We start from the raw sequence: 20,137 nt of genomic DNA on the forward strand, positions 1-20,137 counted from the left end.
GAACGATGCATTTAGTGGTATATTTATATTCAGAAACAAAGCAGAACATTGCCTCCAAAATATTAAATAGGTATTTTAATCGAGTAAAATGTTGAGCGCATTTTCTACAGTAGTGGCCTTCAGCCCAGCATTGAACACCACTGTTCTATAGCATTCAAGTCTGTTTAACATATCTTGTATGAAAGTGGACATAATGACAAAACAAACAACAACAAAAAGTTCTTTATAATAAACGCAAATTGAGGTTTCCATTATCCATATTGTAAAATAAATAAATACAATACGTGTTGACAATCAGGGAAATAAAAACTTGCCACAAACTCCAGAGTTGGCTTTTATATAGTGTCTATGTCTATTACCCTGTCAGAAATAAACATAATCCATCTTAATGTTGAGAACACTGTGAATTGATCAAAATCTTTAGGCCAATTTGCTAACTATGGCCTGGTTAAGTGTGTTCAGTTGATTTGACCATTTATCTAATCCGATGTACAATGCGCCTCCTCTTTTCTGATGATCCAGCTCTAAAAGTTGGTTGACTTGGTCAATTCGGCCATTGATTGTGCTGGAAGGCGAAAATCCAAAATGTTAAAAATGTCCCCTACATCATCATATCAATGAATCACTACGTTTTGTTTATCAAATAAAAATATACATTATATTGTTTTACAACATTCAACACCAGCTTACCTGTCTAGAATGCACTGTACCAGCAAGCTCTCAACATCTGACACATCAATGTTTAACTCCTTAAATAGACAATAAATATTTTTTGCAATCAGTTCAGTTTCAATGTTTCATGTTTTCTGAAAAAAGATCTTGGAGTGATCTTACCTTTGAGATAAAAGGGATGTGTATTCTAGTGTAAGGCTTGATCACCTTGATGAGCACTTGCGTTCTAATGTTACGTAACAACTCTGCAAGACAAATCAGAAAAAAGGAATGATCAACGGTAATACTAAAATGTAATTAAATTGACTAAATCTACATTTGATCAATATAAAAGTGAATGAAAATGACTAAAATTATACAAAAAACTAAACAAGAATACCTTCTATGTGTTCCCTTATGAACGGATCATCCATTATGTTGCTGTGATTTGTCTTCAGAATTGTCTCAAACTCTGTGATGTCATTGTTTTGATAGGCACTAGAGAAGGAAAAGTATATTAACATGTTCAGTTTTTTGTTTGTTCAACATTTCAAAACTATACTAAACTTTTTACCACAGAACAGTTTTTTGTTTTTGTTTAGCATACTTACCTAACCAAGTTTGTCATGGCAAGAATGTCTGGGTCATTTTTATATGGCTTGGCCTATGAAGAGAGATGTTAGATGAACAAATTACCCAAATGTCATGCAAATACAATTACCATTAAAAATACTAGAATTCGAGTGCCTGGAACACAATGGTATGACTTAACCCATACATAAATGTTTTGGGGTATAATGATCTTACTTCTTGAGAGTCAAAGGGGTTGATTCCAGATTTCATCAGCATATTGGCCAACACCAGGTACTTCAGGCAGGTTGTTCTTCTAGGGCTTCCGGATTCGTCATAATTTTTGAAAGCTTCAAAGAAATCTGTGTGAGCCTTCTCGAATTCACCTTCTCTCAGGTGCATTTTCCCTCCACACTCTGATGACGACAAACACCACAGTAATTAAAACATTTTATAATGTTAAAATGATCATGCTCTAAAGCAAACAACAGAGATTAACACTGATCATGTGCGGTCTATGAGTAACTTTTCTGTATGAAACACTGAACTGCGGAGGTGTTAAATACAATTTGGGAGGAAGTGTACCTCTGATCACTCCCATGATGAGAGGATGTGGGATGGCAGACTTGATGTGCAGGGACTGTTCGTACAAAGCCTTCTGCTTCTTGTTGTTTTTCTGTGCCGTGTACATCTGAATCTCAAGGGCATAAATCTCCAGTAGCTGAGTTCCTTTCTTAAGATCATCCTCCCCATCATCCGTCTATAATAAACCAGTGCATAGAGTAAAGGGAGTGAAAATAATCAAACATTATTAAAGGTTACACAAGGGTTAAATCATCATTCGTGACTCATGTGACTTCATAACAGTGCATCTTTACATTTACCAGACACTCTTATCCAGAGCGACTTACAGTAAGTACAGGGACATTCCCCCCGAGGCAAGTACGGTGAAGTGCCTTGCCCAAGGACACAACGTCAGTTTTTGGCACAAACCAGCAACCTTCTGATTAATAGTCCAATTCCCAGCCATCTGACCCCTAGCCATCTGACCCCCACCCATCTGACCCCCACCCATCTGACCCCCACCCATCTGACCCCCACCCATCTGACCCCCACCCATCTGACCCCCACCCATCTGACCCCCAGCCATCTGACCCCCACCCATCTGACCCCCACCCATCTGACCCCCACCCATCTGACCCCTAGCCATCTGACCCCCACCCATCTGACCCCCACCCATCTGACCCCCACCCATCTGACCCCCACCCATCTGATCTTTACCTGACATGACTGGTGCAGCTGCCTGAGAATCCTCTGCAGCTTTCCGTACTCCTCTCTCTCCAGGTACAGCTTCCCAAGCTTGACAATCACAGAAACAGGCTAACTGAACTAAACGATCTGTCAATAACTTTACAATTGATTCCTTAATATAGTTTGCATTGTACAACAAGGACATATGCCAACAAATAATGGTAAGAATAGGAACATTATTCTGAGTAATTTAGTAGGAACTGGCTTTCTTGTAGTTAGTGCTGTACCTTAGTGTTCGTCTTAAACCAAAGCCTGTCATTTTTGGCATCTTTTAATGCATCCAAAGTTGTTTCATAAAACTCCTGCAGCAAGTCCATCTGTAAGTAAACAAACATCAGTAAAATAGGCATACTGCAAACAAACAGCTTGGATAATGACAAGAATAATCACACATAAGTTGTAACATTGTATAAAATACCTGTTTTGATGTTGAGATATAATCAAGGATCGAATTAATGGACTTTTCTGAGTAGTTCCTTGTAACTGCACTCCGAATGTAGGTTAAAAGCTGTTTGTACCTATTCATCATTTCAGGAAAGTTTGTCTGTAGATAAAATTAAACAAATATTTGAATCGTATTCTGGCACAAACGATGGGCAGTTGTTGTGACAGCAGGGTAGAGTAATCGAAACACTGATTACCAGTTTAAAGTTGATCTTGATCATTTGTTTCAAGGCCTTGAACCCCCATTCTCCTTTTTCACCTTCAAGTTCCAGGACCTGGATATCAGAGACATGAACTTTACAGCAAGATATGTACCAGTTTGCACACCACCCGACAGAAACAACCATTTTGCTTACCTTTTGAAAGCTACTGAGAGCTGCCTTGGGGTCGTCTTCTTTCAGTGCCTTCGAGTTGTAATATTGATTCTCCAAATCAACATTGGGTTCGGAGTTGCTGTCCTCCGAATATTCCTGAGTGAGGCGGTATTATAGGACACACTGTCATAACATGATGTCACTGTGCTGCTATACTCTGTTATATTCTGCTATACGCTAAGATCCTGCAGCCCGGACATCACCTGCTAAATGTTAGCTGGTCAACTGGTTGAATAGAATTGTACCATTAAAAACACACTGATTACACAATTATGTTAGCTAAACTTACAGAGCAAACTAGATGGTTTGCTAGCTTGCTAGCTTGCTGGCTAGGACTAGTAGTGCTAGTAAATTGTAGTTTGTGAGAATGTGCATTGTAAACCTGTAGCTAACCATATTTATCGAGACAATAACGAGCCATTATTTACTTACGCTTACCAGATCATAATCTTCCTCATCGTCGCACATGAAGTCATCTTCCATATCAGACATGCTTTAGAAATGTAGCTAGCAAGCTCGCAGGCCAGATCGTGCAGTCACCACTCCGTTCTAAACCAGTTTGTTGTTCTCGACGTCGTAGCTGCTACGTCATCCCCCCACAGTGCTTTGCAGAGAGCATTCCGATTATTTGAACGAGCCCGGATTTCAGTCTTCCGCGTTATCTCCCTCTCTGATATTATATCTAACAAGTTACATAGTGTCACTTATATAGGTACAGTAGTCTCAGAGACTGATACTTTTCTAAACGGCTAGAATTTCAGTTTGCAGCAGTGATTTTCAACGAGTATCTTTCGTATTTCCGGGATACTCTTGTGACAGTCAGCTGATTCTTTGTTGTATTCATTCTGTCTCACACATTGCAGCCAGCTTTTTTTTGCGGGGCAAAGTGATTAGATAAGATATGGCCTCACATCCACCAAAGTTACAAGTTGTGATGACTTCAAATGAAAGGTGAGTTAATCTTAGCTAAATTCACAGAACACAAAACGGCTCAGCGAATCAGCATTGATAACAAATATCCCTTCAAGTAAGAGTGCATTTTATCAGTTGTCCAGAGCTGGTGGACTGTACCAGTCTGTGGAGCTACTCTCTACTTATGTATTTCCCACTGTCCTATTTACAGGTTGCAAAACTTAAAAAAGACCTTTCAGAAAATGTACGGAGAGCCTCCCCAGTTCTATGCCTGTGCTCCTGGGAGAGTTAATTTAATAGGTGAGGGTGATAACAGGAATTTTGCAGTCCAAATTGTAAGTAAAACTTAACTGAGCCTATGATTTGATTATTAGGGGAGCATATTGATTACTGCGGCTATGCTGTTCTCCCAATGGCGATTGAACAGAATATTCTTGCTGCGGTCTCAGTCAACGATTCCCAAACAATTCAGTTGGCTAATGCAAATCCCAAATACAAGTAAGAGACATCCTCAATCTAAATGCAGATGTGGTTTATTTTGTTCTTCAGTTAATTAAGTTTGTTTTCCAACCAAAATGTTGTGGATGTTTTACAGGGATTTCACCGTCTCTAGCAAGGATATCAGGATAGACCAAGAGAACCCTCAGTGGCATTATTACTTTCTCTGTGGTGTTAAGGGCGTTCAGGTAAAGGGGTGTACTGAACAAACAAACATGAATATCATTCTGGTTTTACCATAAGAATGATCATAAAATTAACTTGATCTAATAGTAATCCAAGGCATTGTTCAATCATTACTAGGATCACTTGGGGTTATCTACTCTTGCTGGGATGCGGTGTGTGGTGGATGGGATTGTCCCTCCAAGTTCGGGACTTTCCAGTTCAAGTGCCCTGGTGTGCTGTGCAGGTCTCCTAACAATGGAGGCTAATCACGAGTCTCTCTCTAAGGTAAAGTGTTTGTTAACAGGGAAAGTGTAAGATCGATGCTTAACAGTGCAAGTTGACTAAATGCAAAGGACCCATTTTGTGTCCTCCAGGTGGCGCTTGCTGAGATCTGTGCCAAATGTGAGCGCTACATTGGCACAGAGGGAGGCGGTATGGACCAGTCAATCTCTTTCCTGGCAGAGGGGGGAACTGTAAACAATCATTACAATTCACATATCTCATGACTAGCACAACACTTAGTCACACTACACATTTTGACTTTGCAGCTCGTGTCTCTGCGTGGTTTCTATACAGAGTTTTAATGTGAAGGAATTGAGTAAAGACGTCACGTTTAACAGAAATCTTGCAATCAATTTCACTATTTTGTGATAGAGTTGTTTGTCTGTTGTGTCTCAGGCAAAGCTCATAGAGTTCCACCCTCTGCGGGCCACTGACGTCAGGCTCCCAGAAGGAGCAGTGTTTGTCATCTCTAACTCCTGCGTAGAGATGAACAAAGCCGCTACATCTCACTTCAACATTCGTGTCGTAGAGTGCCGGATAGCCACCAAGGTAATCTGGTGCTGTTCCCTTAATCCCAAAGTCACAATGCCAAATTCTGTCAGTGTTTTCGAAACTGTGTATAAAGAAAACATAAGACAGAGAATATTGGCAAGTGCCAGACAGAATATTTAACAGAGGTATGAGTAAGAAGTACGAGTAAGATGAGTTAGAGTGCAGCGTTAACTGAGGAGGCTGGCGTGAACTCAGATGCTGGCTAAGGCCCGGGGCCTGGAGGGGAACAACCTTGTGAAGCTGGCTGAGGTCCAGACACAGCTAGATGCCTCCCTGGAGGAGATGCTGAGCCTGGTGGAGGAGGTGCTGCATCCGGAGCCCTACAGCAGAGAGGAGATCTGCAAGGCCCTGGGCATCACCTCTGAGCAGCTGTGTGAAAGCCTGCTCAGTGCCAATACCCAGCATGGTGAGAGACTGTCAAAAGCAACGCTTGCCCATCTCAAAAGAGCAATAATCAGTTCATATATTGAATACATGGATTTGGGCTGTCCAGGAAGTAGAATGTCCACCTGTCACTAATCATCTCACCATTGTGTGACTATAAGACAGATTTGATATGCATGGAGCTCTCCTCTCCCCTGTGTTTGGCAGTGACCCACTTCAAGCTGTTCCAGCGTGCCAGGCATGTTTATGGTGAGGCCGCTCGGGTGCTCCAGTTTAAGAGTGTGTGCGATTCTGCACCAGCTGGGGCCGTTGAGCTCCTAGGAGACCTGATGAAACAGAGTCACGCAAGCTGCAGGGACCTATACGAGTGCAGCTGCTCGGAACTCGACCAACTTGTGGACATATGTCTGTAAGTACAACAGATTGACTCCCTTTTTCAGCTGTTAAAATGAAAACGAAAATGAAAGGTAACAAATGAATGCAGCTGATTTCATTTCATATTTAAAATGAACTTGTCCGCATGCTATATTTATTCATGCTGAGAATAGAAGTGCTTCTTTTGGCTCCAGGAACTCGGGGGCTGTGGGGTCTCGGCTCACCGGGGCCGGGTGGGGAGGCTGTGCCGTCTCCATGGTACCCAGTGAGAAGGTGGAGTCCTTCCTTCAGAGGGTTCGGGAGCAGTACTACATGCCAGATTCCCGAAGAGCAGCTTTGGAGAAACAGAGTCTGTTTGTGTCCAAGCCTGGAGGAGGAGCAGCCATTTTTCTTGAAGAGTGATGTGGAGGAAGGGGTCCTTTCACCTGCGTAGAACCTTTTGACCAGATGATGTGTTCATTTCTTGATGAAGTGAATGACCTAACTTCATGCTACACTTTTAAAGATTTTTCATAATTAATGGTGGGTAAAACTGTTGCACAACATAAGGAAGGGCATTCAGCTTTTACACTTTTGTGTAATGTTCAATCAGTTTTGATGTCAAAATTGCTATTGACAATCAATAGCAATTATGAAAGTATAATTTATCAGACTGGTAATTACAAAGGGAATTTTGTACTTTTTCTCGGACACAGCATCTATTGCTGCATTCTTGGAATTACATTTTAAAGGGTTTCTCTCATGATTTACACTGTATACGTTCCAATAGTAAAGTATACAATTAAAGTGGTTACAGTGGTGTATGTTTGCTATCTGGGGTGTAATTTCAATAAGTAGTTCATGTATGAAGAATAGCAACGAGAAGTTTATTTTCTGCAGTATATAAATCTATACAAAATCACAAAAGAAAATAAATCAGTCTTTGAATTAGCTTTGCTTGATGAGAATATGTATAAGCAACACACGTGTAAACAAGAATCCATCTTCGGCTTTTCGAAAATATAAATGTATTTAATAAACATTTGAATGGTAGCACTTAAGGTGTAAAGTACAGGCAGGAAATAAAAACGACAAATCATTTGTACAATCCAGAAACCAGGGAGGAGTGTGCATTCAGCACATTTGGAAATTAGGTTAGAAAGTTGCTAACTGCAAGAGCATCAACATTATCCTCAACATCAAGCTTTCACCATGTTTAGACTGAGTTTCCACTGAGTAGGTGCGGAGACTGCAGAACACCTTTAAGGAGCAACTTGATTCTTTACATTAATATTTTTACAAAGACACAAGTTTTTTTAAATTCCTAAATAGAATGAACTGCAAAAGGAACAGCTAGTCTCCATTCACTGTTCTTCTTTTGATCGTAGACTGAGCGTCTTTCATTCTCTGCTTCCTGAACCTGATCCTAGTTGAGGTATCCATATCAAATGAAAGCTCTGTGCATTGAGAATCATTTTACATAAAAAGTTGGCCTGAGACAACTTTGTTTCATTCACTGTCAATAGCAAAATGTTGTCAAACATATGGATGTTTAATACATATTCTACCAATTATTCAGTTTTTGTATATACAGACTGTAAATCATTACATTTTACACAGATGTACAGTTCAGTACACAATTCATCACATTGAGTATGCAGTCCATTTAAGTCTCAAAACAGTCTCATGGTCGTTGACCCGAATCCACAAGGACTCCACAGATTGCTCCTGAACACATCTACAACATGAGGCCCAGGTTTGTCATCTAGTGTTTTAGAGTGTGGACAATCTAAAAATAATAATCACCCAGAGAGTCCTTCCTCAGTGTGCTGCTTGTCCAGACCATGGTCCACGTTCAAACACCTACTCTCTGAACCCCCAGTCTCTGAACCCCCAGTCCCTTCATCAGAGACACTTGTTATGTCTTTCTTCCTCAACCCAGTACTGACACACCCGGGGCTGTCCTGGGGCCCCCCGGCGGATGGAGAGGAGGGGGCAGGGGTCACCTGGGGCCCCCCGGCGGATGGAGAGGAGGGGGCAGGGTTCACCCTCATGTTTTTCCCTGAGGTGATCAGCTCCCCGTACCCTTGCTGATGAGCGAAGGCGTAGGCTGAGCGCCTGGAGCTGGTCCTGCGTACACGTCGCAGGTTCTGCTGCTGCGGTGTCTGCTTCCTGCTGGTCTGCTGCAGGCTGCGTACCTGCGGGGACAGAACAGTGTCACGTGGAACTCATGTGCGTATATGTTGTTCATTTAGCAGACACGTATAACCAAAGTGATGTATAAGAGGAGTAAGTAAGCTGTGGCCTTTAGATCTGCAGTGACCTGCCCTCCCAGTGAGCTGCACCCACCCCAGCACCTCGTAGCCCTGTGAAGTCATAGCTTCACTACATGTCACATGTTTACTGAAATTCCCTGTACTACAACATGCATTCCTTTTCACAATAGCAATGTATAGGATATTGGAAAGTTGAAATACATCGAAATGAAAGGATTTCTGAGTTCTTCTCTCACTACAATTGTAAACCAAGTGAAATATTATAAGTGAGTTTGCTTAAAGTTCTCTTTACCTTTTCAGTTTGTGTGGGATGAAGGTCAGCCCTTAGGAAGCGAACAGCCAAACCCGGCATGACGCACACCACGGTGGTGAGAAGAATGACCAGCCACACATTCTTCTGACTAAGACAGTTCCTGGCAGCTCCTGTTAACACATTAGAACGACACAAACTAGGTCACCAGTTTTCTTTATGGAAACTTGAAACTCTTCAAAGAGTTCATTCCAAGAGTTTTACACTCACCAATAAAAGAGAACTGGCTAGGAAAAATGCCAAAAATGCCATCACTGTGCAAAGCAAATAATATGGCAAAGTAGACTGCCAGGCTACCCCACACAAACAGGTGGTTCACAGCAGTCCAGTAGTTTGTGATCAGTCCAATCTGTTAGGGGAAAAACAATGACATGCTCTAGACATACATACTGTATCAGTATATGGTTTGAACAAAATTCACTATCTGTGAATAACAAAGATTACTAACACAGTCCCTGTAGGTTGAAATACTGTCACACCCATGCATGAACAACAGGTTTTACTTTGAGAGCCACTAAACAATGAGAGGACATGTAAACAAACCCACCTCCTTCTCTTTGACATAAAAAGCACAGCACGGCACTGTAATAATGTGATCTTACCTGGACACTAACCACAATGACTAAGGACGTCGCTATGGTGACAGCAAATGCCTGCTGGTCGGAGATGCGTGAGCCGTCGTCCCCCACTGAGACGGAGAAAGCTCCGTAGGGGATGAAAAAGAGCACAAAAGAGGTGCACCCCCCCTGCAGGGTGCAGAGAAAAAACTCCCTCTTGTTGAACAGGAGGTTGAGCTGTCCAGGCCTGTATAAACTTGGGTATCTGCGGCTGTTCTGCTCATTGACGTCCTTAGAAAAACAAACGTACAGTCTATTGTGAGCGACGTCTGTTTGTTTGACCTGATAATACTCTGTGAATATACGTTATCAACTAATGTGATGTATTCTAGGTTGGATGGAGAGGAGTGTTAGTTATTTTAGGAAGATTTAGGATGGATGACGAGGCATAAGGTCCTGGAGGAAGTGTATTTTGAAAAGGCATGTCTAAAAAAAGATTACATGGCATGTTCGATATTCACCTGTCTGATGGGACAGAATCTTGAAAAGAAAAACGAATAGGAAAGTAAAAGATGGCTCAAGAAGTTGCCATAGGAACTGCTGAAAGATAAATGGACTTTAGTCCGGTGTGGAAGAAAACGAAAAGTGTTTTGAGAATAGCCTGATATTGATCCTTATTATCATCATTTACATCGTTATCCTAAAATATGAATTGAGTGAACCTGTAAAATATGTAAGAATAATTACAATATCAAAGGTATTATAGAAAAGGTTTTACCTGATCAAATATGCCCACAGCAAGGACTGGCAGGGATGTATAGACTATATTGAAGAGGGTAATAAACCACTGGTCATAAATAGTCTGAGAAAATAAGGGATAAAAGGATTAATTTAATAAAATGCTAGTATTTCATTTGTCTGACACAAATTCTTCCCTAAATGTGAAATATGAAAATGTCTCACCTGTGCTGAAAAACCACAGAAGAACCCAAACCAGAAATGCACCAACGTGAAGGCAAAGTTCTTGTAAAAAAAATAACACAGGAAGTTGCACATACGAAAGTAGGACCAGCGTCCGTGCACCAGTAGGAGGCGCTGCAGGAAGCGGAACTGGGCAAAAGAGTAGTCAGAAGCCAGAACGGCCTGCATGCCCTCCTGTCCACTTATACCAACTCCAATGTGGGCACCTGCGGGCAGAGCACCACACAGTCACACAGCAGATTGTACAGATATTCAGTGAGCTCCATGCTGAGTATTTCAATTATCAGATGGGGTCAGATGGCTGAGCGGTTAGGGAATCGGACTATTAATCAGAAGGTTGCTGGTTTGATTTCCGGCTGTACAAAATGAAGTTGTGTCCTTGGGCAAGGCACTTTACCTTACTTGCCTCAGGGGAATGTCCCTGTACTTACTGTAAGTTGCTATGGATAAGAGCGTCTGCTAAATGACTAAATGTAATTATCTTTGCAACAACAACAACAAAAAGTTTTTAAAGAGAAGCCCTCACTCTTGATCATGCTGACATCATTGGCTCCGTCTCCTATCGCCAGGGTGATGGCTCTCCTGGACCTCTTCACCAGCTCCACCACCTGGGCCTTCTGCATGGGCGTGGCCCTGCAGCAGATGACTGTCTTACACATGCAGGCTGTGTCCAGCAGCAGCTGATCCAGTTGAGGTTGGAGAGCCTGGGCCTGCAAGCGGGTCACATTAGACCCTGTTAATGATCATCATCAACCACCCTGAAGCGTCAGAGCCGAGCCCCCCTACAGAAGCAGCCTGCAGCAGAGCTACGTGGGGCTGTTGTAGCAGACGTGTCATTCCAGGATTAGCAATACCTAAGGGAGCGGCCCTCCTGCAGGGAACTGGGTTGTAAATGGAGGCTGTCACTGGGCTGGGGACTCCCAGCACGCTAAGACTATGCTTCATTACCAACCAGCACAGTGAGCAGCCAGCACAGGAAAACATGACACTGTGCATGTTGTACACACAGGTCAATGAGTCACATTTGAGCATGTGCAGTGTTTTCACAAACACGACTAAACCCATTGTGAACATGTAGGCAGAAAACACTAGTAAAGGAACACAAAACAACTATGAAATGAATTTGTTTGTTTACATAACTAATTTGATCAAAACATTTTTGGATACTGTGGGAGACCCTTACCAGACTGTGTCCATGGAAAATTAAGGCGTACTCTGCAATAATGGTTTCCTCAAACACTGAGTCATCAAAACACGCATCTGTCTTCTCAACATCGATTCCGTTGCTGACTCTGCTTAGCCCAAGGATGTGTTCCTTGGCACTTCTGAGGAGAGAGGAAAACAGATTTGCAGTTATCTCCCAAAGATACTACACTGTTAGGGCATTTCTCATAGATTACCAGTGGGACCAGTTGGCATAGTGATGGTACTACAAACCTTACTAATCTAACCCTACACCTCTAGGGGTGAAGTTGTTTTGGGAATAACAATATCTAGTGCCGGTATAAGACAAAGGAAGGTGTCTTGTTGGGCTCACCTGAGTTGCTGCTGAACCTCCAACAGCGTGTCACCTGAGATGATGAAGACCTCGTTCATGTCGTCTCGCAGCATGTTGCAGGAGTAGCCGATGTTCATAGCAGTTTCTGCAACGACACCCAACACATGCTCAACACAAGCTCTTTTAGGAGTTAACAAGGATAGTTGAAGGAATCATATGAGTACGTGTTTACCTAGTTTGTCCCCAGTGAGGACCCATATCTTAATGTTAGCCAGGCTTAAACAGGCAATGGTTTCAGGTACTCCGTCCTGAAGTTTGTCCTCTACTGCTGTAGCACCTAAGAGCTTGAGACAGGATAAGGGATTTGAATCAATGAATGTTATGAAGTCTGTATAGAGATACAATAAAGCTGACAGTTTGACAGATCTTACCATTAGGCCTTGTTCAATCTCCTCATAGAGCCCAGTAAGGAGATCCTCCTGGTTTTCTATCACAGTCCTGGCACTGTGGAGTTTCTTAATCCACTCTTCAAAATAATCTTCATCCAAATCTTTGTAGGCCAGAGCCAATGTCCTTAGACCTTCTCCAGCAAACTCCTACAGCAAACGTAATCTGATTATTAAATACTCTGAACATTGTTGCATGGTAAACATAAAGTATGTTGTTGTGTGGTAATTGGAAAACTGAAAATAAACTCTTCCTTTGGCATGTATTTTCTATTTAAACTTTAAAAAACATACGTTTAGATGCTCTGAGGTAGTATACATTAAATCTTCATTTGAAGAGTCAAGTCGGTCAAAAATGATGGTGTCTGCTCCTTTAGTGTACAGCTTGATGTGTCCCTGTGTATTCCTCACTAGATAACAAAGGGATGCAAACATAACTTCATGACATTTTCAGTAACCACCAGCTGATCAAATAACAACCTTATGCCATTGTCTTAATGGGAGAGGGCTATAAAGCTTGACTGCATTTCAAGGGGTTGCAGATGCAAATCTCGCCCTCTTGTATGTTGCTATGGATAAAAGCATCTAATAAATGAATATTTTTTTGAGAGTATACTTTCTACAACATAAACAAACTTTTTATGTAATGAAGACTTGGAGGGTATCCGAAATATTTAAGAAAAAATACTGCAAACCATCTACATGCTTTACACTTCAATTTAAATGCAAGCGAACAAGAGCCTTGCTTTGAAAAATGAACCTAACCAATGACACTCATTCTCTTGCGCACGTTGTTGAAGTCCAGTATAGCCAGGAGCTGGTAGGTGTGGGCTCTGCCCATTTCATAGAGAGTAACGGTCTCTGGCGTTCTGGATCGGAAGACAAACCCAAAGTTGCGTGCAGCCGTGACCAGAGCTCCTTCATCAGGTGACTGGGCCTGGTACACCAGGTTCCCTTCATGTGACATAAACAATTCAACATGTCCATCACAAACAATATAGTGAGTTATGGCTGTATTCCCTGTTCTGGATGCTACATTGTGTACTAAAGCAACCACGAGAGGGTGTGGTGTATCGCCAAATAACCCGTGGGTTGTGGTGCAGTTATAGACACGTCGCCCGGCCAACGTGATACCTTTGGCACAGTTGTTTGAATCAGCTTGTTTTCTTTATGTTTTATCTTTATCTTGAGGTTTTCTTTATTAATGTCATGCTGACTAGCTAACTAGCGGCAAGACAATATCATGTTGATACTTCATTTTCAGTAGAGATGCATTGAATTTTCTGTAAGTGTTACGGAATGAAAGAGTTGACTAATAATCCATGTAGATGCTCAGTAATATCTTTAATCAAACTATGAAAAGGTTTATTATCAACCAATACGATTTTTAGGTGCGAACTACCCGTTGCCATGGCAAGAGATGATGCAGTTGATATCAGACGTGAGTATGCATGTACCTTCAGTCCTCTCTTCTGGCATGACAGTGTGACACAAGGCCAGTAGCCTGAAGAACTCCTGCACTGCAGGCTCTTCTAGTTTGATGGCCTCCAGCAGGCTGCTGTCATGGAACCTGAATCTCTTGTCACCGAGTGGGTTGAAGGAGAAATCCACACAGGCGGTCTTCTGGAGGTGTAACAGACCAATACGGAAGGTTATTATTTGATAACAGTCTTCCCACCGCACGTTCACGGTATTCTACGTGGTGAAGTTCTCCGGCGTTACCTCTGTTATTTCTACTCTCTGGCCGAATTCATCGTAAACGTCACCTGAAGGAGGACAAGGATTACAGCCTGTTCAAAGGGAATACACATCTCAGGGCAGCATTGTCTACGAGGCGTACCATAGGTCTTCCCATCGATGGAGCACTTGTTGAAGACCATGATGTTTTGGGTGAGAGTTCCTGTCTTATCAGAGAAGATGAACTCCACCTGACCCAGCTCCTCATTCAGGGTGGTGGTGCGGGCTTCCGCCGGAGTGTCATTCTGGGCATAGTACATCTTCCTGTCCCAGTTAATGAAGTAGCTGTGGCCCAGTCGAAGAACCTCAACACTGAAAATGAAATGAGTAACTGTTGGACTGCTCTGCTTTTAGGTAACATTTGAATAATAAACAAGGCCATTGGGCAGCTTTTGTGTTTATTCTATTGTTTGTGTTACCTCTGCTATTACTTCTTATGTAACTTATGTACTTTAACTGAACACTGGACTTGTCATCAGCGAACAGAATTTACTGACAACTGTATCATGTCTATACATTTGAACTGACAATCATCTTTATTGTTTTATGTTGTTTCTGTTCTACGTTGCCACCCTTACCTGACATAGAGTGAGATGGGTACGACTGTGTTCAGGATGATTACATAAGACCAGAAGGTGAGGAAGCCAGAGAACACAACGTTGTTCAGGGGCTGATTCCAAAGTAGATACACCCGGAAACTTCTGCCAACCCTCTGCTCCCAGATGGTGTTTCCGATTGCCAAAACGACCCCCATGCAAATGAGAAAGCCAAATATCTGAAGGCGGAGATCAATGCATTTGTATTAAAAACACACTGCATTCAGAACTGAGCTTGATTTCTTGCACCCCTGTGTACTAAATGAATACATATATTAAAAAAATACTAGAAGAGAAACATCTCACCCATAAAACTAAAGTGTTCATCAGCTTATCAATACTGGTCCTTTTGAATGTAGTCCTCCCACAGTTCTGCATCAGCTTAGTTTGCGGTCCTTGATGTAGCAAATATTTCAGGTATACAGACAAAAAAACAACATATAATGGCTTGCGGTTATAATAGATAATGACGTCAACATACCAGCAAAGATGACCATTCCAAAGCACCAATCTGTGTTTCTGAGGACACATCCTCTGAGAAGCATTTGATCATTATCCAGTGGATACTTGTTATCTCTCCAGCACAGCGTTCCTGTAAACTTGTCCAGTTTGTTATTTGGAGGTTCGCATATGACTTCCCCTGAGGAACACAGATGAGACACATTCACCACAGGAAACCAGACACTAAGCTTCATGTGTACTGTAGATCAGTACTGTTCAGAATAATCACCTAACAAGAAAAACAATTATATGAATGTTTTTTCACTGGTGATGGTAAAAACTAAACACAATGAATTTGTTATATGTGTGATAACTTAAAAGACCCTTGAGAGAGAGCAGCTCTTTCACCAGCTAGTAATAGCTCAGAGGAAGCAATGGAAATATATCACTAAGCTTTGGGACATAAAAGTGCATGACAAGCATTACTACAAGTACCGTATATCACACACTTAATAATTAATTTAATTGATTCATTCAAGCAAACCTAAGGTCAATAGAATCACACAGGGTCAAATCAAAGGACGGGTGGGAGCCAAGGACATTCAGTACAAAGGTCTGCAAACACAGAATACTGCAAAAGCATCACCATCAAAATCAGCCAGCTTTGACATGTCTTCTCCCAGGTCTGAGGTTGTCGTCAAAGCCTGCCGAACCTTCAGATTTGTTTCTCTGTGTAGACAAACACAGAGACCTTACTTGCAAAGTGAAATGCCAGACCGATGGTAACATGCAAGGGTAAGTGTTCACTGACAGTTTGGTTTGTGTTGGGGATTCGTGATTCATGATTGAAGATTCATGATTTGGGATTTGGGATTCAGGATTCGTGATTCAGGATTCGTTTGCACAGGACAGAATGTAGAGAGACGCTGACTGAAGAAGACGTGTCGAGTAATCATTAAAGACGGTTGTGAAAACAGAAAAATATGAAGCGTCTCAACCTCAAAACAGAAATGAGTTCACACAGTTTACCCCTTCAACACCTAACTGTTTCTACTGTGGCACCTGTCCCATCACAAAGCATGAAACACTGGCCTCAGAACCGGACACTCACCCATCTAGTTCTGCTGTCTCAATATAGCACAATCCATAGGGCTCACAACTGGAGAGCAGCAATATGTCAGCCTATGGACAGCAAAAAGAATAAACCATCACTGCTTCTTCAATGAAACTCAAATGTAGCAGAATATAATCAGATGTAAACTTGGATAAATCAACCAAATCATGGTCAGTGATGAATCTATGTGACTTGTGAATCTTTGCGTGAAAGGTTATGTTGTGCACTCACATGATAATGTATCTATTAAAATCAACTTACAGCAACAAACTGGTTATTTTCCATCTTGATGATATCTCCAACACGCACATTCATCCATTTTTCCTTCTGTAAACTAAAAACATATATACATTTTAGAACATCTTTAATATGGAGTTTAATCCCATCACATGTGATGAACAACTTTTTTTGTATTATAATTAGTTTTATTAAATAGATATCCACAACAGGAGTGATATTCAATGATAATTGTAGCACTAGTCTAGCTATTTGGCCAACTTCTCCACTGCAGTCCATCTAGTGAAGTTTAAAATTACCTGCCCTTGATGAGCACCTGGGACTGGCGGTTGTTGACCTGTCGATCACTCTTATGGCGAAACTGAAATCATGTGGTGCAAAGGCATTCAGCTATTAACAACGCCGTTAGCTGATGAAAGTGATTGACAGGGCATCAGCGTGAACACGTTTAGAGTGGCAGTTTAAATTGCATGATGGACTCACATAGTCATCGGAGGCATCTTTCACTGCTGTGATGACCAACACAAACACCAAAGGCACAATGGTGGTGAACCAGGAGAGAGAGGATATATCTGGAATCAACTACAAACACAGACAACTGTCTTAATCCAGTTTGAAATATAAAGAGTGTTCGAATTGTCAGTTGGGAAAGTAATTCCATCTTCATAAAAAGTATGCGTCCAGGTATGTGGTAAGCAAGATGCTTTTTATATAGAAAAGTTACATTCCCACCTGTAATATCAACAGCACAAAGAAGTACGCATTTGCAACCCTCTGAAACTGCTCAAACAAATTGATTGGCAGGAAGGTAAATATGTTGTACTTTGAGGTTTTGATATGATTGTCCTGGAAAAAAGAACATTCAGAATTAATACATTTATTTAAACCCAATTACAGATTAAACACACAAGACAAATCTCAAGGCAACTTCCTGGGGCCTGTTCCATAAAGGGAGTTTACAGAATACTTTTGTCAGTTACTTTCCTTGACATAATCTTGGTTTACTCTGTAAACTCCCTTTGTTGACAGGCCCATGTTGTCCTCTAATGCAGTTCACTCACAGTGTATGAAAACTTGTCATTGTAGTCCCGGTCATTGGCTTTTACATGACGTTCTTCCTCTGAAAACAAAACAAAAAATGAGATCAAGACAATACCCTCAATACATCTTTTTAAGGAGATCATTTTTGGTGCTCAAGAACAATTGGGAATTTTACCCATGTATTCGGTTCCAGAGAAGCATATTTTCTGCATTTATGAACACTTTCAGGAGTCTTAAACACAAATCTACTCCACAATCAAGTAGGCCTGTTATTTTACAAACAATCAGTCCTTAACTGTAGAACAAAACACAGGACTCAAACGTATGAAGCATCCAAAGCCAGAGCATCAGAACAGTAACAGCTGCTTGGCTCTATGAGAGTCCATCCACACCTTTCAAGTATACAGTAACCTGGCAACCGCGATCTGTCATTTGACAACTCTACAGTGTCCAGCATTTCTACCTTGCAAATTCCAGCATTTTCTCCGTTACATTAACATTCTCAGCTACCTCTATGCCATTACATTTTGTCACTGTCAGTTAACATTAGTTAACCTTTTCTTGACTGGTAGACCAAAAGCAGACCAAATGCTAAATGCATGTCCAATGTCATAAATGCAACAGTATCGCACTGATGTACCAACTGCTTGCACAAAAAGTCATGAACCCACACTGCAGTAGCTGATTGATGTAACTCTCTGGTGGTTGCACCCATGTGGGAAGTTTCCGGTATGTGGAAACTGTCCGGACTTGCCTTGACGTTACAGTCACCGTTTTGGAATTAATCTCAGGGGAGATTTTCCAACAAGATAAACAAATGGAGATTACATTGATTTCAAGTATAACATACCTCTAGGGATTCATCCAGCCTCTAAACAATCAGCCAACAATGTATGTAAAGACATCTGAACAAAAGATACGTTTTACACACACAAACACTTTTTAGAGCATTATTAGACTCTTATTAGACAGAGTTCAATGAATTCCAATCACTGATAATAATATATTGATACTCTTTCTTACATTTCCAAGTGGGCAAGCACACATACAGACTTTCCATACGAAGCAAGTTTCACTAACAGAAAACAAAACTGTGTTTCACATCAACCATGGAATTGCCCCGAGCACAACTCTAACCCACACCTGTTTTTTGAAGGTTGGTAAATCATTCCTCAATGATACCTAATAGTTCATCCAAGAGATGGACAACACATTTGCAAAGCACAGTGTAACATGAGAAAGGGACCTGCTCATTCTCCACTCAGACTTCCTCAAGCTATCCATTTCTGTTGATGAAATTAATAATTGATTATTCCTGAAATTGGTGTGACGCCTCTGTTTGGTTTACACATTTAGTTAGCTGCAAAATTGTCATAGTGCAAACACAGAAACAAACATCAACATAGAAACCAAGCAATGGATGTATTCATCAACAGATACATTCAAAATCATTATTTTAAGCTCTCCTTCCATAATCATTTACTTGACAACATGACTAAACAAATTCTGTGACACTATCAACCTATAACCATAACATTTAAGATTTTACATGTTAGCTTCTATCCTATCTTTCTGTGAATAAAAAATAAAACTAGCATTCGACAATCTTGGTCCAGACATGGGTTCCTAACTACCCATGAGAACATTAAGAACTACCCATGAGAACATTAAGAACTACCCATGAGAACATAAAGATGGCTAATGTAGCCTACCTGCAGGTTTCACCCTCATACCCTCTCTTAACCTTCTTCTTAAAGAAAAAGGTTTATCAATTGCCACCGCATTGAAGCGCACCAGTGCGAGAAATGTGAATACATGACTACCTTTTGGATGCCTAGGAGTTAGTAAGTAGCCTAAATGATGCATAGGTTACAGAAGGTCAGGCAGACGTGGGTATCGAGCCAGATACTGTTTACAAGTCCCTCCCCATAACACACACACACACAATAAATAAAAATAGTTACTAATTATTTCCTATTTTAAGCACAGCAGAGGATACAAATATTAAAATACCTTGAAGTCTGAAGCACAACCATAGTGTTATCTGCTTTAAGTGTATTTTCAAGACGAACATTAGAAATCTCTTCTAAAAGGTTTTTTATTTTCATACCTACCAAAGTAAATATTTCTTCTCCAAAAGGCCATTATATCAGGGGACAACCCGCTGCATCCATAGGGTTTCCTGGTAAACATCAAGCAAACCATTAGCAAATATCCTTTACGTTAATCTTGATTTGAATCTTTAAATATTGAGAGTTATTGTGAAACTGAGCTTAAAACTATCACATTTCTTGAGAAGGATTTAGACATGTACATTTTTTTCCTAAACGCCCTGAAACATGTAGAAAAACCTCGTTTTAGATTCACAAACGTGCTTATGGGAAGAGGTATCAGGCTACTAAGAAC

The 20,137-nt window shown here is 41.1% G+C and overlaps 3 protein-coding genes across 4 annotated transcripts; 1 reads left to right on the forward strand and 2 right to left on the reverse strand.

Annotated features, from left to right (window-relative positions):
• Positions 1 to 6: 6 nt before the first annotated feature.
• Positions 7 to 3,986, reverse strand: cops2 (COP9 signalosome subunit 2). 2 transcript variants are annotated; one of them, XM_084671522.1, is made up of 13 exons: positions 3,789 to 3,986; positions 3,333 to 3,446; positions 3,174 to 3,251; positions 2,951 to 3,076; positions 2,760 to 2,849; positions 2,503 to 2,580; positions 1,807 to 1,981; positions 1,459 to 1,637; positions 1,263 to 1,315; positions 1,052 to 1,149; positions 835 to 917; positions 691 to 749; positions 7 to 565 (listed from the first exon to the last, which is right to left on the reverse strand). In XM_084671522.1, the coding sequence occupies exons 1-13, from the start codon at positions 3,840 to 3,842 to the stop codon at positions 421 to 423; spliced, it is 1,332 nt and encodes a 443-aa protein (XP_084527648.1). In that variant the 5' UTR covers positions 3,843 to 3,986; the 3' UTR covers positions 7 to 420. The 2 variants fall into 2 exon arrangements, with proteins under 2 accessions (XP_084527648.1, XP_084527647.1); XM_084671521.1 differs by having other exon boundaries at positions 3,783 to 3,986.
• Positions 3,987 to 4,145: 159 nt separating this feature from the next.
• galk2 (galactokinase 2) lies at positions 4,146 to 7,450 on the forward strand. Its single transcript, XM_084671518.1, has 10 exons — positions 4,146 to 4,301; positions 4,474 to 4,562; positions 4,637 to 4,760; positions 4,858 to 4,948; positions 5,064 to 5,210; positions 5,300 to 5,398; positions 5,604 to 5,756; positions 5,955 to 6,165; positions 6,351 to 6,552; positions 6,713 to 7,450. The coding sequence occupies exons 1-10, from the start codon at positions 4,252 to 4,254 to the stop codon at positions 6,918 to 6,920; spliced, it is 1,374 nt and encodes a 457-aa protein (XP_084527644.1). The 5' UTR covers positions 4,146 to 4,251; the 3' UTR covers positions 6,921 to 7,450.
• On the reverse strand, positions 7,441 to 19,876 carry atp8b4 (ATPase phospholipid transporting 8B4). Its single transcript, XM_084671513.1, has 27 exons — positions 19,846 to 19,876; positions 17,752 to 17,810; positions 17,423 to 17,536; positions 17,174 to 17,272; positions 16,990 to 17,051; positions 16,715 to 16,787; positions 16,451 to 16,521; positions 15,986 to 16,068; positions 15,380 to 15,538; positions 15,205 to 15,293; positions 14,881 to 15,077; positions 14,406 to 14,614; positions 14,288 to 14,331; positions 14,023 to 14,188; positions 13,331 to 13,519; positions 12,860 to 12,975; positions 12,551 to 12,715; positions 12,352 to 12,463; positions 12,159 to 12,264; positions 11,805 to 11,946; positions 11,148 to 11,331; positions 10,604 to 10,827; positions 10,419 to 10,502; positions 9,686 to 9,931; positions 9,294 to 9,432; positions 9,066 to 9,196; positions 7,441 to 8,695 (listed from the first exon to the last, which is right to left on the reverse strand). Exons 1-27 carry the CDS (start codon positions 19,874 to 19,876, stop codon positions 8,300 to 8,302), a joined length of 3,690 nt encoding a protein of 1,229 aa, XP_084527639.1. The 3' UTR covers positions 7,441 to 8,299.
• Positions 19,877 to 20,137: the final 261 nt, after the last annotated feature.

Source organism: Hypomesus nipponensis, chromosome 14, assembly GCF_054491055.1.
Source record: "Hypomesus nipponensis isolate SF chromosome 14, ASM5449105v1, whole genome shotgun sequence".
NCBI classification, from domain to species: Eukaryota; Metazoa; Chordata; class Actinopteri; order Osmeriformes; family Osmeridae; genus Hypomesus; species Hypomesus nipponensis.